Source organism: Bison bison, unplaced genomic scaffold (assembly GCF_000754665.1).
Source record: "Bison bison bison isolate TAMUID 2011002044 unplaced genomic scaffold, Bison_UMD1.0 scf7180017864072, whole genome shotgun sequence".
In the NCBI taxonomy this organism is placed as follows: domain Eukaryota; kingdom Metazoa; phylum Chordata; class Mammalia; order Artiodactyla; family Bovidae; genus Bison; species Bison bison.
Window position 1 is genome coordinate 12,180,909 of NW_011494644.1, and position 21,567 is coordinate 12,202,475.

Below are 21,567 nucleotides of genomic sequence, written 5' to 3' on the forward strand. Positions count from 1 at the left end.
GGACCAGCATGAAAGTCCCAAGATAAATTTTTGGAAGTGAAAATTCCTGGGCCAAAGCGTTTGAGACTTTTTTTTTTTTAAGCAAAATAATATTCAAATATCACCGGATGTCCCTGTACCTGAGTTGTCCTTATTGATGGCCACACCTGAAGACAGCTCCTTGGGCGGGAAGGAGGGACATTTTGCAAACTGTGCTTCAGGGAGACACATTCTGGGAGGCAGGTCCTCAGTCTATTCTTTGTTTTTCATAATGTTTTGGCCAACTCTAGAAGCAGGTGGGCAAACAAAGATAACTTTGGGATATTGACCTTGATGGTTTGGGCCAGGGAGCTGGGTAGGGAAGCAGCCCAAGCTGTGCGCACACAGCCTGGAGAGGAAGGTCAGGCGGGAGTGCTCACTGAGCCTCCGCCCTCTTCCTTTGAGTCTGACAGACTTCTGCCTCCTACTTCTCTTTTTCTGTCCTTCCTAGCTTTGGTGGCTTCCTTGAAGTGGCTCAGTGGTGCCTGCAGCCTCACGGTTCCTGCTGCCTCCAGCTATGAATCACAGAATCCTTCTATTAACAGGTGTGCCTGGAGCTGGGGGTCCTCCGGGGAGGTGGAGGGGAGTTTTTGAGTTTGTGAGTGGAGACAAAGGGTCCCGAATACTTAGGAGTGAGACTGGGGAAAGCCAAAGGGGATTGGAGAAAGGTGAAGGGATTCACGAAGTAGAGCTAGAATGAAATGGGATGACCACAGAAGCTTGGATAAATGACTCAGTTCACAGAGTATGCCCTGGATTTGGTTGGTCCCATCTTCAAGGATGAGGAGACTGAGGTGTAGAAAGGTGAAAAGACATATTGAAGAGTACACAGTAGATCTTGGCTTCTCTTCTCAGAGTGATTTTTTCTTGGATTCTACCTCACCTCCTATTTGTCTCCTCTTTTCCAAGGATCCAGATATAAATGTTTGTCGAATGACTGACTGACTGAAATGATTCAAGTTCGTTTTCCTTTCTTGTCTGTGTTTTGTGGCGTGTGAGTCAAAGAGGGGAAAGAAATGCTTGTGAGTTGCACAGGGAGGAAATTACCTAGTGGAGTCTTTAGGAACTTACTGTTGGGCAAATCAGTGGAGTGGGAACCTAGGGTGGGGCTCAGAGAGGGGCTGAATGTACCTGTTGATGGAAATAATCAATAAACAAGAAAAGAGGTTTTTTTTTGGTTTGTTTTTTGAGTTAAACTGAGAACTATAGCCCAGGAGACAGCTTCCTGAGAACTTGGAGGAACTGTTCCAGAGAAGCAGGGTTTAGGGCATAGTTTTATATCTTGTCAGAGGAAACCACATCAGACAAGTCAGGGATGCATTCTTTCGAGGTTTCAAAAGACATGAAAGCCAAACAGATCATCAGGTACACAGAAAGCTGGTATGGCCTTGGCACCTGGGAAGGAAGTCTTACCATCAAAGCAGGAACAGCATTGGCGTCCCAGGAAAGGAGGCATTTCATCTTTGTTTTTTTTTAATTTTTTTAAAATTTTAAAATTTTAATTTAGTTTTGGCTTTGCTGGGTCTTCACTGCTGCATGCAGACTTTCTCTAGCTGTGGCAAGCAGGGGCTACTCTTTGGTTGTGCTGCGAGAGCTTCTCATTGTGGTGGTTTCTCTTGAGGCAGAGCACTGGCTCTAGGGCACATGGCTTCTGTGGTTGCAGCGCATGGGCTTAGCTGCCCCGCAGCATGTGGGATCTTTCCGGACCAGGGGTCAAATCTGTGTCTCCTGGATCAAACCTCCTACTGGAAGATCTCCTGGAGGAGGACATAGCAACCTACTCCAGTATCCTTGCAAGAATCCCACGGACATAGGAGCCTGGTGGGCTACAGTCCATGGGATCACAAAGAGTTGGACACGACTCAAGTGACTTAGCATGCACAGAAGCCAGAATGACTTCCCATAGCTCACGATATCAAAATTTCTTCTGTTATACCCGATATTGGTGTCCTAAGGCCAGGAGTCAGCATAACGTAGTCTGGGGCGTAATGTGAGGACTCATCATGTGTTTTTGTACATGGGCAGATGACTGTTTGGAGCCATGAGATCTAGATGAATATTTATAACTGATGACAAGGAACACTAACTTTAAATCTTGCAAAATTCCATCTGTCTCATCAGCAAAATTGTATTAAAAGAACTTTTACTCAATTATTCTGTTTTGAATTTCCTTCATGAAAAATGCATTTTTTCTTTTCTTGAAAGTGAAAGTGTAGTTGCTCAGTTGTGTCCAACTCTTTGTGACCCCTTGGACTGTAGCCAGCCAGGCTCCTCTGTCCATGGAACTTTCCAAGCAAGAATACTCGAGTGGGTTGCCATTCCCTTCTCCAGGGGATCTTCCTGACCCAGGGATCAAACCCGGGTCTCCCACATTGTGGACAGATTCTTTACTGTCTGAGACACCAGGGAAGCCCCTTCTTTTCTTATATAAATACATACATAATTAGATTCCATTTGCCTCTTGGTCCACAAAGCCTAAAATATTTACTATTGAGCCCTTTATAGAAGGCTTCTCAAGTGGCGCTAGTGGTAAAGAACTTGTTTGTCAGTACAAGGTCCCTGCTTCAGAAAGATCCCTTGAATAAGGACATGGCAACCCACTCCAGTATTCTTGCCTGGAGAATCCCATGGACAGAGGGGCCTGGTGGGCTATAGTCCATGGGGTTGCAAAGAACTGGAGGGACTTAGCATGTACCCCTTTATAGAAAGAGTGTGGTGACCTCTGCTCCAGGCTGGGACCTGGGGGGGACCCATCTCCATGTAGGGTTAGGGTGAATCCTGACAGGAATATTCTTGGGGCAAGAGAGCAGGCTGCTTTCTTTTTTAAATCTTTCTTATTTTTTTTTAATCTTTCTTATTTTTAAATTTTATGTTTTTTGGCCAAGTTCTGTGGCATGTGGGATTTTAGTTCTTCAACCGGGGATGGAACCGGAGCCCCTGCATTGGAAGCTCAGAGTCTTAACCACGGGACCACTAGGGAAGTCCCAGGCTGCTTTCTTAGCTGTTTCCACATCACCTCCTGACTTCCACCCCTTGTTCTCCCTCCAGCCTTGGCCTTATGTCATGGGTTCAACCTGGACACGGAAAAAGCAGTCATCTTCCAAAACAACGCAAGGGGCTTCGGGCAGAGCGTGGTCCAGATTCAGGGATCCCGGTAAGAGCTGCAGGGGCACTCCCTGCCCACACACTTTCCCTCCAAGATTTAACATACCTAGCTAGGACATGGAAGCAACCTAGATGTCCATCAATTGATGAATGGATAAAGAAGATGTGGTAAATGTATACAATGGAATATTACCTACAGCCTATTATACAGAGTGAAGTAAGTGAGAGGAACACATATCTTATATTAGCACATACATATATGGAATCTAGAGAGACAGTTACTGATGAACTTATTTGCAGGGCAGCGAAGGAGATGAAGACATAAAGAACAGACTTGCGGACACAGCGAGGGAGGCTAGAGTGGGATGATTAAGAGAGTAACGCTGAAACATGTGCATTACCATATGTAAGATAGACAGTGGGGATTTGCTGTGTGACTCAGGGAACTCAAACCGGGGCTCTGTGACCACCTAGAGTGATGGGATGTGCTGGGAGGTGGCAGGGAGGTTAAAGAGGGAGGGAACACATGTATACTTATGGCGGATTCATGTTGATGTATGGCAGAAACCAACAAAATAATATAAAGTAATTATCCTCCAATTAAAAAAAAAGCAACATATGTGAAAAAAATAGAAATTTCCTTGATTTGCTTTTTTTCTTAATTTGTCAGAGTCATAAATTCAAAAGATATGAAAGAGTGTGATAGAAAACCTCTTCCTCCCTCCCATCCCCCAGTTCCCTCCCCAGCAGGGTCCCTGGTAAGTGGTTTCTTGTGTGTTCTTTCAGAGGTGTTATACACTGCATAAACCACATTTTTCTAACATTTTATTGACAATCTGCCACTCCACCCCCTACTTGCCATTTATTACTATTACTATTATTGTGACTATTATTTTCTAATACTTAAATTTTCTATTGGAGTATAGCTGATTTACAATGTTGTGCTGGTTTCAGATGTACAGCAAAGTGGTTTGGTTATACATGTACATATATTCATTATTTTTGAGATTCTTTCCCCATATAGGTTATTACAGAAAATTGAGTAGAGTTCATTGTACTATATACCATAGGTCCCTGTTTTGGTTATCTAATTTATATACAGCAGTGTATGTGTGTTAATAGTAAATTCCTAATTTATCTCTCCTGCTTACATTTCCCCCTTGGTAACATAAGTTTGTTTTTGAAATCAGTGAGACTGTGTCTGTGTCTGTTTTGTAAGTTCATTTTTATACCTTTTTTTTTTTAACTGGATTCCACATATGAGTGATACTGTATTTTTTTTTCCTGACATACTTCACTTAGTAGAACAATCTGTAGTCATTTATTATTTATGGCAGCTCTGGAGCACAGTAGCAGAACAGGGAGGCTGGGACACAGACACTAGAGCCTGCAAAGCCTAAAATATTTACTTTTACAAAAATAATATTTATGAAAATAATGTCATTTTTCGAGAAAAAATTTGCCAGCTTCTGCTCTAAACTGTCTTCTGCAGTTTTTTTTAAAAAAATTAGCAGAGCTTGCTGATTTTACTGAGTAAGTATATAAAGAGCTTCCTTGTTCTTTTTTATGCTGACATCATATTCTATTTTTATTATTATCTATTATTTGGAAATACTGTAATTTACTTTTTTGTTACCTTTAAATCTCTTCTGAGCAGACATTGGATTGTTTCCAAACTTTTGCTCTATAAACAATGCTGGCATTTTGTACATGAGCAAGTATATTTCGGAAGTAAATTCCTAAAACTAGGATCGCTGGATCCAAGGGTACATGTGCATATGTAATTTTAATAGATTTTTCCAGATTACCTTCTGTGATGGTGGCAACACTTCGCATTCACACCAGAAATTTGTGCAAACACTTACTTCCCCACCAATTAGCCAACCCAAAGTGTTAGCAAACTTAACGATCTTTGTAAATCAAATAGGGAAGAAATGGTATCTCAATTTAGTTTTAAATTGCATTTCTTCTTTTAAGAGAGATTTATTTCCTTTTCTGTGAACACTTTTTTTCCTCCTTATCTGTGGCCCATTTTTCTCTTTTTTTTTTTTTCCCTTCTTGATTTGTGGGAGATGTGACTACTGAGGAAATAGTCTGGGTGTTCATCTCCCTCCCCCAGTTGATCATTTATTTTTTGACTTTGTTTTTGGTAGTAGATCACATACAGAAATTTATTTTAAATGCCTGTTGGGGGGACTTCCCTGGCAGTCCAGTGGTTAGGACTCTGAGCTTCTGTGGCAGGGGCACGGGTTTGGCCCTTGGCTGGTGAACTAGAATCTCAAATGCCTTGTGGCATGATCAAAAAAATAAAAATAAAAACAAAAAACTTGTGGGGTTGACTGTATTCATTTAAAAATGACTTCTGGATATATTATGTCCTCCTTAGAGGGACTCTTCTCACTCCAAGATTAAACATTTTCCTATTTAAAAAAATTGGAAAAAAAATTTTGGCTGTGCCATATTGCAGGCAGAATCTTAGTTCCCTGACCAAGAATTGAAGCCATGCCCTCTACAGTGGAAGTGCAGAATTTTAACCACTGCACTGCCAGGGAAGTCCCCAGACATTTTCCTGTTTGGGAACTGTATATGGACTAACTCATTTAATCATGATAATAACTTTGAGGTAGGTACTACTGTTCTCTGTATTTTAGAGGTGAGAACATTGAAGAATAATAAGGTAATTAAATCAGTCCTTCAAGGTCACACAGGAAGTAAGGGTGGGACTAAATTTTTATTTTAGACAGTAAAACTCCAAGGCCTCTATTCCTTTCCACTCTGCAATATTGCATCCTTGCCTGACACAGGAAGAGGGAAGTGCTTTCAAGTTAGGAAAGTAGACTGTCTACCTTCACAATTTAGAAATTCTTGAACTTACTGAAGTGACCCTTGGGACCATAAATTCAAATGACTGGATTACGAGAATATTCACAATAAACAAACAATGGGTAAAAAATAAATTCTTCATTTTTTCTTTGCTGAGTCTTCTTCCTGTTGGGGGGAGGTGGGGAATCCCTGCAAGGGTGGCTCCCCACTTATCCTCTGAGTGGCAGAACTTCCATCATTGGTCTCCTCCCCAGTTGTCATCATGTCCTCTTATCCGTTTCCCTCCAGGCTGGTGGTTGGAGCCCCCCAGGAGGTAAAGGCTGCTAATCAAACAGGCGGCCTCTACCACTGTGACTACAGCACGGGCAGGTGTGAGGCCATCCCCCTGCAGGGTGAGTCATCGCTGCCCCGGCCGGGCCCAGGGCTAGGACTCCACCTCTGCACACACCTGGACTTGTCAGGCCTTTGTCCTGGGGTCTGTGGCGGGGGGCTCAGGGGGGCAGCTCTTCGGCCTCTGAGCTGTATGCAATCACTCTCAGGCTCCCCCCTCCTTGTCCCTTTCTATGACCTACGTGCCTCTTTGGATCTGTCAGACCTCAGAATCTGCCAGGTTGAGGTGACCCCTGTCCAACTCTTGTTTAGTCACTAAGTCATGTCCAACTCTTGGAGACCCCATGGACTGTAGCCTGCCAGGCTCCTCTGTCCATGGAATTTCCCAAGCAGGCATACTGGAGTGTGTTGCCATTTAGTCCTCCAGGGGGTCTTCCTGACCCAGGGATCAAACCCCGGTCTCCAGCATTGGCAGGCAGACTCTTTACCACTAAGCCGCCAGGGAAGCCCATGGAGCTCTTACAGAGCCCCTTCCATCCCCCAAGGCTGACCATGTGTATATCTGTCCTCTCAGTTCCCCCAGAGGCTGTGAACATGTCCCTGGGCTTGTCTCTTGCATTTGCTGCCAACCCTTTCCGGCTGCTGGTGAGTTGCCTTGGGTCATGGGAGTGTTCCAAGGGAAGGAGTTGAGGGCCCAAGGCTGCTGGGCCTGGGGTCTTGATGGCTGGAGAGGCTGGGTTGAAAGGACAGGGAGCAGAGACAGCCCCTCCCACTATTTCCCTGCCCCCTAGGCCTGTGGCCCCACAGTGCACCAAATTTGCAAGGAGAACACCTATGCAAATGGCCTCTGCTTCTCGTTTGGATCCAATCTACTCCAGCAACCCAGGAGGATCCCAAGGGCCCTCAGAGGTGGGTACAGAGAAGCAGTGTGAGACTGGAGGGCCCTGGGCAGGACTGGGCTGAGGGACTCGTAGTCTGGGGGGTTATTTACAAATCTTGGTGCAGAAGGGTGAGGAAACTGGGTTCCAGTGTTTCTCTTCAATTTTCACTCTTAAATATTCCAGAAGAAAATTATTTATTTTTGGCTGTGCTGGGTCTTCATTGCTGGTCGGTGGTTTTTTCCTAGCTGCAGTGAGCGAGGGCTAGTCTCTAATTGTGGGGCTCAGGCTTCTCATTCTCGCGGATTCTCTTGTTTCGGAGTATGGGCTCTAGCGCACGTGGGCTTAGTAGTCGTGGCGTATGGGCTTGCTTGCCCCACAGCATGTGGAAACTTCCTGCCCCAGGGTTCGAACCCATGTCCCACTGGGAGGTCGGATTCTTAACCACTGGACCACCAGGGAAGTCTGCAAATTATTTCTTATTCTTCTATGAGGTAGCTGTGATAACTACTTTCCCTGCCTTGAGCAGAATGAACTAAAGTTTCCCATGCCACTTTGTCCCATGTTTTTCTTTAGCCAGGCACATGGTTGTCATCTTGTCTACCTTTCATTCTCATTGCTCAGCAGACAGCTAATTTAAAAAAAAAAAAAAAAATGAACCCGAGTGTCTTGTACTTACAGTTTCTTTTCCTTTTCCCCCAGGGTGCCCTGAGCAAGACAGTGACATTGCCTTTTTGATTGATGGCTCTGGTAGCATCGACCCAGTAGACTTTGAGCGGATGAAGAGGTTTGTCTCAACTGTGATGAATCAATTCCAAAAGTCCAAAACCTTGGTGAGTGCAAATGGGTAGGTTAGGGAACAGCCTGCCTATAGCAGGTCCTGTCCTACTTCCTGTCCAGATGGTGCCAAATTGCCACTTGATCAGCATTTTCTTTCATGATTTGCTGTCTTGCTCTGACTGGATGCAGCTTCAGCCTTCTTCCAGCCCTCTGTAAAGTAGGCACAGTAATCGATAGGGGTTGGCATGGGACATGAAACCCATATGTCATCTCTGGCTAAGTTCTAGTGCTGAGAAGTGGGAGCTGATGGCCAATCGCTGTCCTCCTGGTGAGGCAGAAGGGCTGGGATGGGGCAGAATTTGGAGGAATTTGGAGCCTGGAGTATTTCAGGATTTATGGAGAACTTTCTGGGAGATAGCTAAGTGGGAGGAGGGGTGCCTGCTCCAGTCTAACACCAGGTGCCTGTTCCCAGTTCTCTCTGATGCAGTACTCGGACGACTTCCAGACTCACTTCACCTTCAATGATTTCAAGAGAAACCCTGTCCCGGAATTACTGGTGGGGCCAATAAGACAGCTGTTTGGGAGGACGCACACGGCCACGGGGATCCGCAAAGTAGTGTAAGCTCTTCCCTCTTTGCTTAGGATGAAAGGAGGAGGGTTTTTTTTTTTTTTTGGCTGAGCTTTGCAGGATAAAGGGGTATTGTTCAGAAAGGGCTGGGGTAGAGGGTATTTCCAGTGGATGGGGCGGTTTGAGTTAGGTGTGGAGAAGGGACTGTGCCTGGTATGTTCATGACATACAAATTGTGAGTAAAGGTGAGAGTAAGGGCTTCTCTGGTGGCTCAGTGGTAAAGAATCCGCCTGCCAATGCAGGAGGCATGGGTTCCATCCCTGGGTCGGGAAGATCCCCTAGAGAAGGAAATGGCAACCCACTCCAGTGTTCTTGCCTAGGAAATCCCTGGACAGAGGAGCCTGGAGGGCTATGGTCTGTGGGGTTGCAAAGAGCTGGACACAACTGAGCGACTAAGCAACAACAACAAGGCAGGGGTTAGGGGGAGAGAGGGCAAGGCTGGAGGGAGTGTAGAAAGATCAGATGAAGCCAGATTAGCAAGGCAACTGAAAAGCCAATGGATCCATTGATGTTTTCAGCAGTGGGGAGATGTACCCATATCTTGTTTTGGAAAGTTCCCTCTGATCTGTATATGTGTGTGTGTGTATGTGTGTGTGTGTGTATGTGTGTGTGTGTGTGTGTGTGTGTGTGTGTGTGTTTAGAGGCAAGGGTAGGGGTTGAGACAAAAGTGCAGGAAGATAAGCTGGACAGCCAGCAGGAGAGGTGTGATGAAGGCATAAATAAGCTATGAACTTTTTAATTTAGAAGGAATAATACTCAATTTAAAAAATCAGCCTATGCCAAAGAATATAAAAGCAATGAAGGCTTCTTTTCCTTCCACTTTCCTGTTCTTCTGCTTCCCTTCCAGATCTTGGGGCATCTACAGCTCAGTGTTTGTCCCAGGGGAGCCCAGGCACCTTCTAGACAGAGTCCAGTTGCATCTGTAACTGCTGATGTTCCTTCCCTGGTATTAGGCGCATCTCTCTGTCTGCTCGAATTTGACTTTTCTCTCCTTTACCCTGGATAGAAGAGAACTGTTTCACAGCAGCAGTGGAGCCCGGAATCATGCCATTAAGATCATGATTGTCATCACAGATGGGGAAAAATATCTCGATCCTTTGGAGTATAGTGATGTCATCCCTGAAGCTGATAGAAAAAAGATCATTCGCTACGTCATTGGGGTAGGAAATGTGGCTCTCTGACTTGATACTTGGTGTGGGTTTCTACTCAAACACACCCTCCCTTGAACTTGCAAGCATCAATAAAGTCAAAATGAGGCCAGGGTAATCTCTGCTAGCACAGATGCACCTGTCTCAGCGAACTACTGTTGCAATGATGCTGTATAACAAATGATCCCAACATTCAGTGGCTTAAAACTGTAAGTGAGTCTGTCGGTCAGGCTGGGCAGTTTTTCTGGTCCCAGCTGGACTCACTCACGTGTCTGTAGTCAGCTGCAGGCTGGTTGGTGGCTCTGCTGATCTTGACTGGGCTCTCTCCATGTCTGAGCGTTGCCATGTTTGTCTCCTGGGGCCGGGGTAACTTGATGCTTCTGTTGCATGTGTCTCTTCCTCCAGTGGGCTAGCCTGGGCATGTTCTCATGGTGAAAGCAGAGGGAAAAAAGAGCAAGTAGAAATGTTGCAAGCATTTTTTCAAGCTTCTGTTTGTATCACATGGGATAACATCCAAGAGCTAAAGCAATACATGTGGCAGAGACAATGAATGGAGCAGAACACTCTTTCAGGAGGAGGAGGGCACAGCAAAGCTTTGGGGAAAAGGCTTGGATACAGGAAGGGGTAAAGGGTTGGGAGCATCAGTGTCATCAAACTACTACAGTATCTTGCATGACATAGAAAGATGTATTATCTGGGGTCCCTGGCTTGGCAAGTGGGAAACAACTTCATATGAAGGAGAAAGCTCCCTGCCCTCTAAAGAGAGGTCAGTTCCATGCCAGGAGGCATGGCACAGCAAATGGGCCAAAGGCTGAATTTCAGCCCCAATTTCCCCCTTGACAGAATGTAGAGTGTACAACCTGCTCCAGCGTACCTGGCAGCCCTGTCCCGGGGGCCTTCTGGTACATTCCTTCCTTGGACAGATATTTTCAAATTCTTTTCCTGTAGAATTTTCTTTGCTGGTGGAGAGTGCTACTTCCAGAAATTGTCTGATTCGACCTCTGTTTTTTGGTGACAGGTGGGAGATGCTTTTAGGAGTAGGAAATCTCGACAGGAGCTCGATACTATTGCATCTAAGCCCCCTGCTGACCACGTGTTCCAGGTGAATAACTTCGAAGCTCTGAAGACCATTCAGAACCAGCTTCAGGAAAAGATCTTTGCGATTGAGGGTAAGCTAAGGTTTTGTAGTCCTAGAGCAGCTCCAAAGGCAACCCCTTACCCCCAAACACGTATTTCCCTCTAGAAACAAGGACCTCCTAGCCCTTGGCATTCTGACCCTCATCATCAACTCTCTTCTTCCTCCAGTTCTCAACAACTCTGGCCTCTCGTTCCATTTCTTTGAAAGATCTAATTTTGCAAGTCTTGGCTACGGGCTGCAAAATTAGAGGGTAGGGGAGACAAATCCCATATGGTATTTTCCCCAACTTTGGATGTGTTGCCAACATTTGTCTGTTTGATTCACTGCTGTATCTCCAGTGCTTAGAATAATGCCTGGTGCATGAAGCATGTTCAATAAATGTTTGTTGAAGGAAAGAATTTAAAAATTGGGGGAATGTCCACATACAGTCTGAATTTATGGTTTCTCTTGAAAATTTGGAAGATTAGACACCTTGAGGACTGTATACCCACTGGACAAAAAATAGTTGGAACCAAATAGCCACCATCCCTTTAAAAGGGGCATATGCGGCCTTCCCTGGTGGTCTAGTGGTTAAGACTCCATGTTCCCAATCTTGGGAGCCAGGGTTTGATCCCTGGTCAGGGAACTGGATCCTGCATCCATATCTAAGACCCAGTGCAGCTGAATAAATAAAAATAAATATTAAAAAGGGGCCACATGCCAACAATGGTCCATATAGTCAAAGCTATGGTTTTTCTAGTAATCATGTAAGAGTTGGATCATAAAGAAGGCTGACCACCAAAGAATTGATGCTTTTGAATTGTGGTGCTAGAGAAGACTCTTGGGAGTCCCTTAGACAGCAAGGAGATCAAACCAGTCAATCCTAGAGGGAATCAACTCTGAAAATTCACTGAAGGATTGATACTGAAGCTGAAACTCTAATACTTTGACCACCTGATGCGAAGAGCTGACTCATTGGAAAGACCCTGATGCTGGGGAAGATTGAGGGCAGGAGAAAGGAGTGACAGAGGATAAGATGGTTGGAGGGCATCACAGACTCAATGGACATGAATTTGAGCAAACTCCAGGAGATAGTGAAGGACAGGGAAACCATAAATTGTGGTGCAATTTATGGGGGTGCAAAGAGATGGACACAGCTTAGTGACTGAACAACAGCAATATGGCTAGATAAGCAACAAAGATATAAATTATAGCTATTATCTTGTAATAACCTATAAAGGAGTATAATCCATGAAAATACTGAATCACTATGCTGTTCACCTGAAACTGACATTAATACTGTAGATTAACTGTAACTTAAATGAAAAACAAAAGCATAACAGAGGAAATGTAAAAATAAGGGGAGTGGGTTGTATGGCTCTCATCTGAGGCTCCTTTTGTCTGGTTGCTATAGCATTTGAGTTTCCAGCCCCTGTTCTTGGTTCTTCTGCTTTCTTTAATGTAGAGTGTTCTTTTCTTCACAGGTACACAGACAGGAAGTACCAGTTCCTTTGAGCATGAGATGTCTCAGGAAGGTTTCAGTGCTGCCTTCACCTCCGTAAGTGGCCTTTTGTTTAATTGAAGTTGAGGGGTGAGACAAAGCAGGAGAAGTGGTGCAAAGGTTTGGGGGCTATTCTCTGTGATGGGTACCTGTTGGGAGGTACGTCTTTTTTTCTTTTTTAAAAATTGAAGTATGGTTAATTTACAGTGTTGTAGTAATTTCTGGTGTACAGCAAAGTGATTCAGTTCTCTCTCTCATATATATATATATATTTATATTCTTTTTCATATTCTTTTCCATTATAGGCTATAATAAGATATTGAATACAGTTCCGTGTGCTATACAGTAGGACCTTGTTGTTCATCTGTTTTATATATAGTACTGTGTATCTGTAAATCCTGATTTCCTAATTTATCCCTTCTCCCTCTTTCCTCTTTGGTAATCATAAACTGGTTTTCTATGTCTGTGAGTCTGTTTCTGCTTTGGAAACAAGTTCAGTAGTATCAGTTAAAAGCTAATTTCTTTATGTTTGATTGTGCTGGGGCTTCATTGCTGCACACGGGCTTTCTCTACTTGTGGCGAGCGGGGCTACTCTGAAAGCAGGGGCTACTCTCTGGTCGCAGTGCACAGGCTTCTCATGGCAGTGGCTTCTCTCGTTGCAGAGCATGGGCTCTAGGCGCATGGGCTTCAGTACTTGAGGTGCACAGGCTTAGTTGCTCTACAGTATGAGGGACTTCCCCAGACCAGGGATTGAACTTGTGTCCCCTACATTGGCAGGAGGATTCTTAACCACTGCACCACCAGGGAAGTCCCAGATACCTTTTCCAGTTAGTATTTTCATTTCTTTTGGATATTTACCCAGAAGTATGATTGCTGGGATCATAGTAGTTTTAATTTAAAAGTTTTGAGGCACCTCCTTACTCTTTTCCATAGTGGCTGTACCAGTTACTTTTCCACCAACTGTGTATAAGTTTTCCTTTTTCTTCACATCCTCAGCAACACTTATTTCTTCTGTTTGTGATGACAGCCATTCCAACAGGTGTGAAGTGATAGCTCATTGTGATTTTGGTTTGCATTTCCTTGATAATTAGTGATGTTGAGCATTTTTTTCATGTACGTCTTAGCCATCTGTATGTCTTCCTCGGAAAAATGTCTTTTCAGATCTTCTTCTCATTTTAAAGTCAGGTTTTAAAACAAACTTTTGAGTTGTATGAGTTCTTTATATATTTCGGTATTAACCCAAATATGGATATATGATATATGATTTGAAAATATTTTCTCCTGCTCTATAGGTTACCTTTTAATTTTGTTGTTGGTTTCCTTTGCTATGCAGAAGCTTTTTAGTTAATGTAGTCTCACTGCTTATTTTGTTTTTGGTGTTAAGTTCAAATAATCATCACCAAGACTGATGTCAAGGAGATTACTACCTATGTTTTCTTCTTGGCGTTTTATGATTTCTGACCTTATGTTCAAGTCTTTTATCCATTTTGAATTGATCTTTATGAATAGTGTAAAATAGTGGTCCAGGTTCATTCTTTTGCATGTGGCTGTCTAATTTTCCCAAAACCATTTATTGAAGAGACTATCCTTTTCCCTCAGTATATTATTCTCTCCTTTGTTGTAAATTCACTAAGTCATGTCCAACTCTTTTGTGACCCCATGGACTTTAGCCTACCAGGCTCCTCTGTCCATGAGATTTCCCAGATAAGAATACGGGAGTGGATTGCCATTTCCTTCTCTAGAGGATCTTCCCAACTCAGGGATTGAACCCATGTCTCCTGCATTGCAGGCAGACTCTTTACCGCTGAGCTGTCAGGGAAGCCCACAATACATAAGAACAACATATGTATGGGTTTATATACATACATATATAAATGGCTCTCTATTCTGTTCCATTGACTTATGTGTCTATTTTTATGACAATATTATACTGTTTTGATTACTATAGCTTTGCCATATAGTTTGAACCCAGGAAGTGTGATGCCTCTAACTTGTTCTTTTTCTCAAAATGCTTTGGTTATTTGGGATCTTTTGTGATTCCATATAAATTTTAGGATTGTTTGTTCTATTTCTGTGAAAAATGCCATTGGGATTTTGATGGCACTGAAGCTCTAGATTTCTTAATCTTATTCTACCTTCTTTCCCAGGATGGTCCCTTGCTGGGTGCTGTGGGGAGCTTTGACTGGGCTGGTGGAGCCTTTCTGCATACATCAAATGATAAAATCACCTTCATCAATACAACCAGGATAGATTCAGACATGAATGATGCTTACTTGGGTAAGTAGAGAGGGCAGAGTTACTCTAAAAAGGGGTCAGGATATGGCATAATTCAACCAGTGTAGATGTCCTTGGATCTTTCACAGGCTCTTGGGATAGGTTTAAAGACAGAAATATCAAAACTTCATTTTAATTATGCTAATGAAGAGGAATGGGCTTCCCTGGTGACTCAGAGGTAAAGAATCTGCCAATGCAGGAGACTCGGGTCCAATCCCTGGGTTGGGAAGATCCCCTGGAGAAGAAAATGGCAACCCACTCCAGTATTCTTGCTTGGAGAATCCCATGGACAGAGGAGCCTGGCGGACTACAGTTCATGGAGTCAAAAACAGTTGGATATGACTTAGTGACTAAGCAATAACACCACTACTAACTACAACAAATGAAGAGGAATAGAGTGCTGGGTTCAGTTACCCCAACCTCACAACCACGGGCAGCCCCATTGCCCCTACTCACGGGACAGTCCTGCTGGTGGGGGCAGAGTCTCTGAGGGAAAGCACTTTCTCCTTTAATTCATCATCTTCAGGTTATGCTGCCGAAGTCACCTTGCGGAACCGGGTGCAACACCTGTTTCTGGGAGCACCTCGATATCAGCACATCGGCCTGGTGGTGATATTCAGACAGAATGCAGGTGTTTGGCAGAAAAACACTGAAATCAAGGGAAGCCAGGTGAGTGCCGAGTGTGTGGGGTATGGATGTACCAACAGAAGTACCCTGGGGACTGAGGGCTTCCAGGATGGGCATCACCAGGTGCCAATGGGGCAGAGTTTTTTTTTTTTATTAAACTTTTTATTTTGTATTGGAGTATAGCTGATTATCAATATTGTGATAGTTTCAGGTGGACAGCAAAGGGACTCAGCCATACATATAAGGTGTAGCAGAGGTTTGTAAAGCAGATTTCAGAGGACTTTAAGCTAGAGAGCAGTGGGACCAACTTTGGGACAAACTTGCATTTGAGAATATCATGTCCTCACTTTTCTGGTAATAGTAAATACCAACACTTGACCTGTCCAGAGCTCCCTACAAGTCTGTCTGTACACAAAACTGGCATTTGACCAGTCCATAACCAGGATGAGCTTCCCTGATGGCTCAGACGGTAAAGAATCTGCCTGTAATGCGGGAGACCCAAGTTCGATCCTTGGGGTTGCAAAGAGTGGAACATGACTGAGTGATTAACACTTTCACTTTTTCTAACAAGTAAACCATATTAGTTATTAAAATATTGAAATAATTCTATATCTGTCAATAAATAGCTGCTTTGTTGAGACGTCCTCCCCTTTCTCTCTCCCCACCCCCACCATGCACTCTGGTCCCCTCACCCTGTACTCTTTGAACTTCGCCATAATCTAGCAAGTATGACGTCAGATACGACCTGACTCAGAAGACATCTAGGACCCACTTCAGCTAAGCCTGTGGTTGGTGCCTGAGCAGTCCTAGGAATTCAATATTTTGAATATCACCCCTGCAAAAACTGTTTTTAAGAAAGTGTTAGCAACTTGAATTCAGCAATCTATAAAAAGAATAATACATCATGACCAAGTGTGGTTTATCCCAAGAACATAGGGCTTGTTCAACAATGTTGCAGAAATGGGCCAACTGATTCTAAAGTTCATATGAAAATGCAAGAGACTCACAGTAGCCAAAATAATCTTGAAAAAGAAGAATTAAGTTGGAGAAGTCACAGTTTCCAATTTGAGGCTTACTTTAAAGTTACAGTAATCAAGACAGGATGGTACAGCTAAGGACAGACCTATAGATCAATGGAATAGAACTGAGAGTCCAGAAATAAGCCCATATAACTATGGCCAGTTGATTTTCAACAAAGGTATCAAGTTCATTCACTAAGGAAAAAAAGATTTTCAACAAAGATGTTGGGTTAACTGGATATCCACATGCAAATGGATAAATTTGGATCCTTACCTTACAATATACAAAAATTAATTTAAAATGGATCAAAAACCGAAATGTAAGAATAAAAGCTTTGAACCTCTTAGAGGGATTCTTAGGTGAATTTCTGTAACCTTAGATTTGGCAGTGAGTTTTTGAACATTCCACCATAAACACAAGCAAATATAAAATAGGTAAGCTGGACTTCATAAAATTAAAAACCTTTGAGCATCAAATAACACTGTAAAGAAAATGAAAAGAATGGGAGAAACTATTTATAAGTCATATATCTGATAAAGATCTGGTATTTAGAATATATAACGAACTTTTACAATTCAACGATAAAAAGACAACCTCATTTAAAAAAGGGCAAAGGATTCAGATAGATATTTCTTCAGATAAGCTATACAAATGGCCAATAAGAACATGAAAAGATGCTTGACATTACTAGTCATTGGGGAAATGAAAGTCAAAACCACAATACAGACAGCACTAGAAAGGCTATTTAAAAGAAAAAAAACCATGAAAAATAACATATGTGGGTGAGAATGTGGAGAAATTGAGACCTTCGTACTTTGCTGCTGGGAATGTAAAGTAATACAGCTCCTACGGAACACAGTTTGGCGGTTTAGTTAACTTTAGATTTACCATTGCTGTTGCTGTTGAGTTGTTTAGTTGCTCAGTCATGCCTGACTCTTTTGCGACCCCATGGACTGTAGCCTGCCAGGTTTCTCTGTCCATGGGATTTCCCAGGCAAGAATACTGGAGTGGGTTACCATCTCCTTCAGGGGTTCCTCTCAACACAGGGATTGAATCCCCGTCTCCTGCATTGGCAGGTGGATTCTTTACCACCGAGCCACTGGGGAAGCCCCCAGATTTACAATATGACTCAGAAATTTTGCTCCTAGGTGTATACCCTTTCCCAGGATGAAAACAGTTGTTCAAACTAAAGCTTATACATGAATGTTCATAGCAGCATTATTCATAATAGTTAAAATGTGGAAGGAACCTAGATGTTCATCAACTCATGAATAGATAAACAAAATGTGGTGTATCATGTAGTGGAATACTATTTAGCCATAAAAAGTATGAAGTGTTGATACATGCTACAACATGGATAAACTCTGAAAATGTTATGCTAAATTTAAAAACCCAGCCACAAAAGACCACATATTGTATGATTTAATTCACCTGAAATGTCCAGAGTAGATAAATTCATTGAGCCAGAAAGTAGATTAGTGGTTGCCTGGATATAGAGGGAGGGGGGAGCAGATTGGGAGTGACTTTTAACAGGTATAGGGCTTCTTCCTAGGGTGATGAAAATGTTTTGGAATTCGTGGCGATGGTTACATAACATTGTGAATATACTAGAACCCACTAAATTTTATACTTTAAAATGATGAATTTTGTAATGTAAATTTTATCTCAATTTAAAAGAGCCATTCTGGAAAAAAAAATCAATGTAATTCACCATAACAACAGACTAGAGAAGAAAAATGTAATAATCTTAACAGATATGGAAAAGAATTTGACAAAATACATGCTTTCATGATGTTCCCAGCAAATTAGGAATTAAAAGGAACTTCCTTAACCTGAGAAAGAGCATTTAAAACAACAATAATAACAACCTACAACTCGCATCTTATTTAAAAGTAAAAGAGAATTTTTTTCCTAATTGGGAACAAGGCAAGAATATCCACTTTCACCACTCCTATTCGATATCATACTGGAAGACACAGCAGTGCAATAAGGCAAGAAAAGAAAAGAAAAAAGAGCATGCAGAATGGAAGGGAAAAAATAAAGCCGTCTCTATTTACCAATGACATGACTGTTTGCCTGGGAAGTCCCAAAAAATCTATTAAAAAAAATTATGTAACTAATAAGTTATTTCAGTAATTTCTCAGGATACAAGATCAACATGTAAAAATCAGCTGTGTTTCTAGGCCTGCAATGAATATTTGGAAATTTAAATTTAAAAAACGGCATCATTTACAGTAGCACCAAAGACCATGAAATGCGTGCGTGCGTGCTAAGTTGCTTGAGTCATGTACGGCTCTTTGAGACCCTGTGGACTGTAGCCCGCCAGGCTCCTCTGTCTATGGGATTCTCCAGGCAAGAATACTGGAGTGGGTTGCCATTTACTTCTCCGCAGGATCTTCCCAACCCAGGGATTGAACCTGTGTCTCTTGAATCTCCTCCACTGGCAGGTGGATTCTTTACTATTAGCACCACCTGGGAAGCCCAGACCATGAAATCCTTAGGTATAAACCTAATAAAATGTGTACAATATCTTTATCCTGAAATGTACAAAACACTGATGAGAGAAATCAAAAACCTAAATAAATGGAAAGATATACTGTGTTCATGGATTGGAAGACTCAATATTGCTAAGATGTTACTTCTCAAACTGATCTATAGATGCAACACAATGCCAATCAAAATTCTAACTTATTTGTAGAATTAATGAGCTGGTTCTAAGATTTATATGAAAAAATCAAAGAAAGTAAATATTCAAAACAGGTTTGAAAAAGATCTTGGGTAAATACTCGTAGGTATTTAGTGGAAGATTCATAGCCTACCTGAATTTTCAGACTTCCTGTAAAAGTTGCAGTAAGCAGAACAGTGTGGCAGGAATATCCGGGAAACAGAATAGGCCTCGAGTAAACTGACATTGCTTGTCAATAAAGACACAAAGGTAATTCAATGGAGAGCTCAGTGGTGCTGAAGCAATTGAACACCCATAGTAAGAAAACAAAACCAAACCTTCTGCACGTATCTTGTCAACTGATCCATGTTAAGATTAATTCAAAATAGATTATAGAGCTGAATGTACAATCTGAAACTATTATACTTGTGAAAGAAAACATTAGGAGAAAATTTCTGTGACCTTGTATTAGTCGAAGAATTCTTAGATATAACACTGGAAACATGGCCCATAAAGAAAAAAAAAAAAGATAACTAAGAAAAGTTTTGCTCTGTTTATTAAGAGAATGAGCAGATAAGCTATGGACTGGAAGAAAATATTTGCAAATTTTCCTTCCTTTTTCTTTTTTTTTTCTTTTTTTTGTCTTCCTTTTTAAAAATGACATATTTGAAATAAAATAAAATTACATATCTGACAAAAGACTTATATCCAGAATACATAAAGGAGTCTCAAAACTCAACAACAAGAAGTCAAATAATTCAATTAAAAAATAAGCAGAATATTTGAACAGACACTTAACCAAAGAAGATATGTGAATGGCAAATAAGCACATGAAAGAATGTCCCATATCATTAAATCATCAGATCAGATCAGATCAGTCCCTCAGTCGTGTCCGACTCTTTGCGACCCCAAGAATCGCAGCACTCCAGGCCTCCCTGTCCATCACCAACTCCCGGAGTTCACTGAGACTCACGTCCATCGAGTCAGTGATGCCATCTAACCATCTCATCCTCTGTTGTCCCCTTCTCCTCCTGCCTCCAATCCCCCCCAGCATCAGAGTCTTTTCCAATGAGTCAACTCTTCACATGAGGTGGCCAAAGTACTGGAGTTTCAGCTTTAGCATCATTCCTTCCAAAGAAATCCCAGGGCTGATCTCCTTCAGAATGGACTGGTTGGATCTCCTTGCAGTCCAAGGGACTCTCCAGAGTCTTCTCCAACACCACAGTTCAAAAGCATCAATTCTTCGGTGCTCAGCCTTCTTCACAGTCCAACTCTCACATCCATACATGACCACAGGAAAAACCATAGCCTTGACTAGACGAACCTTTGTTGGCAAAGTAATGTCTCTGCTTTCATAGCTTGAATATGCTATCTAGGTTGGTCATAACTTTCCTTCCAAGGAGTAAGCGTCTTTTAATTTCATGGCTGCAGTCACCATCTGTAGTGATTTTGGAGCCAGAAAAATAAAGTCTGACACTGTTTCCACTGTTTCCCCATCTATTTCCCATGAAGTGGTGGAGTGCAAATTAAAAATATAGTGAGATACAATAGCACACCTATTAATATGATTAACATAAAAAAGAAATGAACTTGCAATATCAAGTACTGGCAAGGATGTGTGGCAACTAAAACACCCATACATTGCTGTCAGAATAGAAAAATGTCATTGGAAAAATGACTACTTTGGAAAAGTTCATCAGTATCTTACAAAGTTCAATATGCAGTTGCCATAACACTCTTAGGTAGTTATCCAGGAGAAATAAAAATAGACATTTACATGAAAACCTATATTTAAATGTTTTTAGTGGCTTTATTCTGGAGAAGGCAATGGCACCCCACTCCAGTACTGTTGCCTGGAAAATCCCATGTACGGAGGAGCCTGGAAGGCTGCAGACCATGGGGTCGCTGAGGGTCAGAGACGACTAAGCAACTTCACTTTCACTTTTCACTTTCATGCATTGGAGGAGGAAATGGCAACCCACTACAGTGTTCTTGCCTGGAGAATCCCAGGGACGGGGAGCCTGGTGGGCTGCCGTCTATGGGGTCACACAGACATGACTGAAGTGACTTAGCAGCAGCAGCAGCAGTGGTTTTATTTATAAATGCCCCAAATTGGAATCAACCCGAATATCCCTCAACTGGGGAATGGATAAACAAACTGTGGTACATCTGTACAATGGAATACTTGTCAGAAATAAATCAGAACAAATTAATGATACATGCAACAACATGGATGAAGCCCAAATGCTTACTCTAGTTGAAAGAAGCCAGATCTGAAAAGCTACCTACTGTATAATTCCCTTTATATAACATTCTGGAAAAGGCAAAACTATAGGGACAGAAAACAGGTCAGTGGTTGCCAGGGGCTGATGACTGAGGAAAGAAGTTGATTACAGCAAAAGGGAATATTTTGGGGGTGAGGAAACTGTCCTGAATCTTGACCATCGTGGTTAATTACATGACTTTGTGTGTTTGTCAAAACTCATAAAACTGTAGTAAAAAGGTTGAATTTTATTATGTGGAAATTATACCCAATAAACTTGACCTAAAAGCAAAAAAAAAAATCCTATTGACTTTATGATGAAGCTTAAATGCCTTTATTGAACTATGGGGGAGGAGGCGGGGGAAGAGGCGGGGGAAGAGGCGGGGGAAG

At 42.3% G+C, this 21,567-nt stretch overlaps 1 protein-coding gene across 1 annotated transcript in view; it reads left to right on the plus strand.

The window, feature by feature from the left end:
• The first annotated feature begins 440 nt into the window (after positions 1-440).
• The window catches only part of ITGAM (integrin, alpha M (complement component 3 receptor 3 subunit)), a 38,939-nt gene continuing 17,812 nt past the window's right edge, over positions 441-21,567 (plus strand). The window contains exons 1-12 of the mRNA XM_010837371.1: positions 441-563; positions 3,067-3,172; positions 6,235-6,338; positions 6,851-6,921; positions 7,068-7,185; positions 7,857-7,987; positions 8,407-8,552; positions 9,569-9,722; positions 10,729-10,879; positions 12,312-12,385; positions 14,476-14,605; positions 15,129-15,271. Of these exons, the coding sequence (XP_010835673.1) occupies positions 536-563; positions 3,067-3,172; positions 6,235-6,338; positions 6,851-6,921; positions 7,068-7,185; positions 7,857-7,987; positions 8,407-8,552; positions 9,569-9,722; positions 10,729-10,879; positions 12,312-12,385; positions 14,476-14,605; positions 15,129-15,271 (1,356 nt within the window). The 5' untranslated portion in view covers positions 441-535. The remainder of the gene's footprint in view (positions 564-3,066; positions 3,173-6,234; positions 6,339-6,850; positions 6,922-7,067; positions 7,186-7,856; positions 7,988-8,406; positions 8,553-9,568; positions 9,723-10,728; positions 10,880-12,311; positions 12,386-14,475; positions 14,606-15,128; positions 15,272-21,567) is intronic.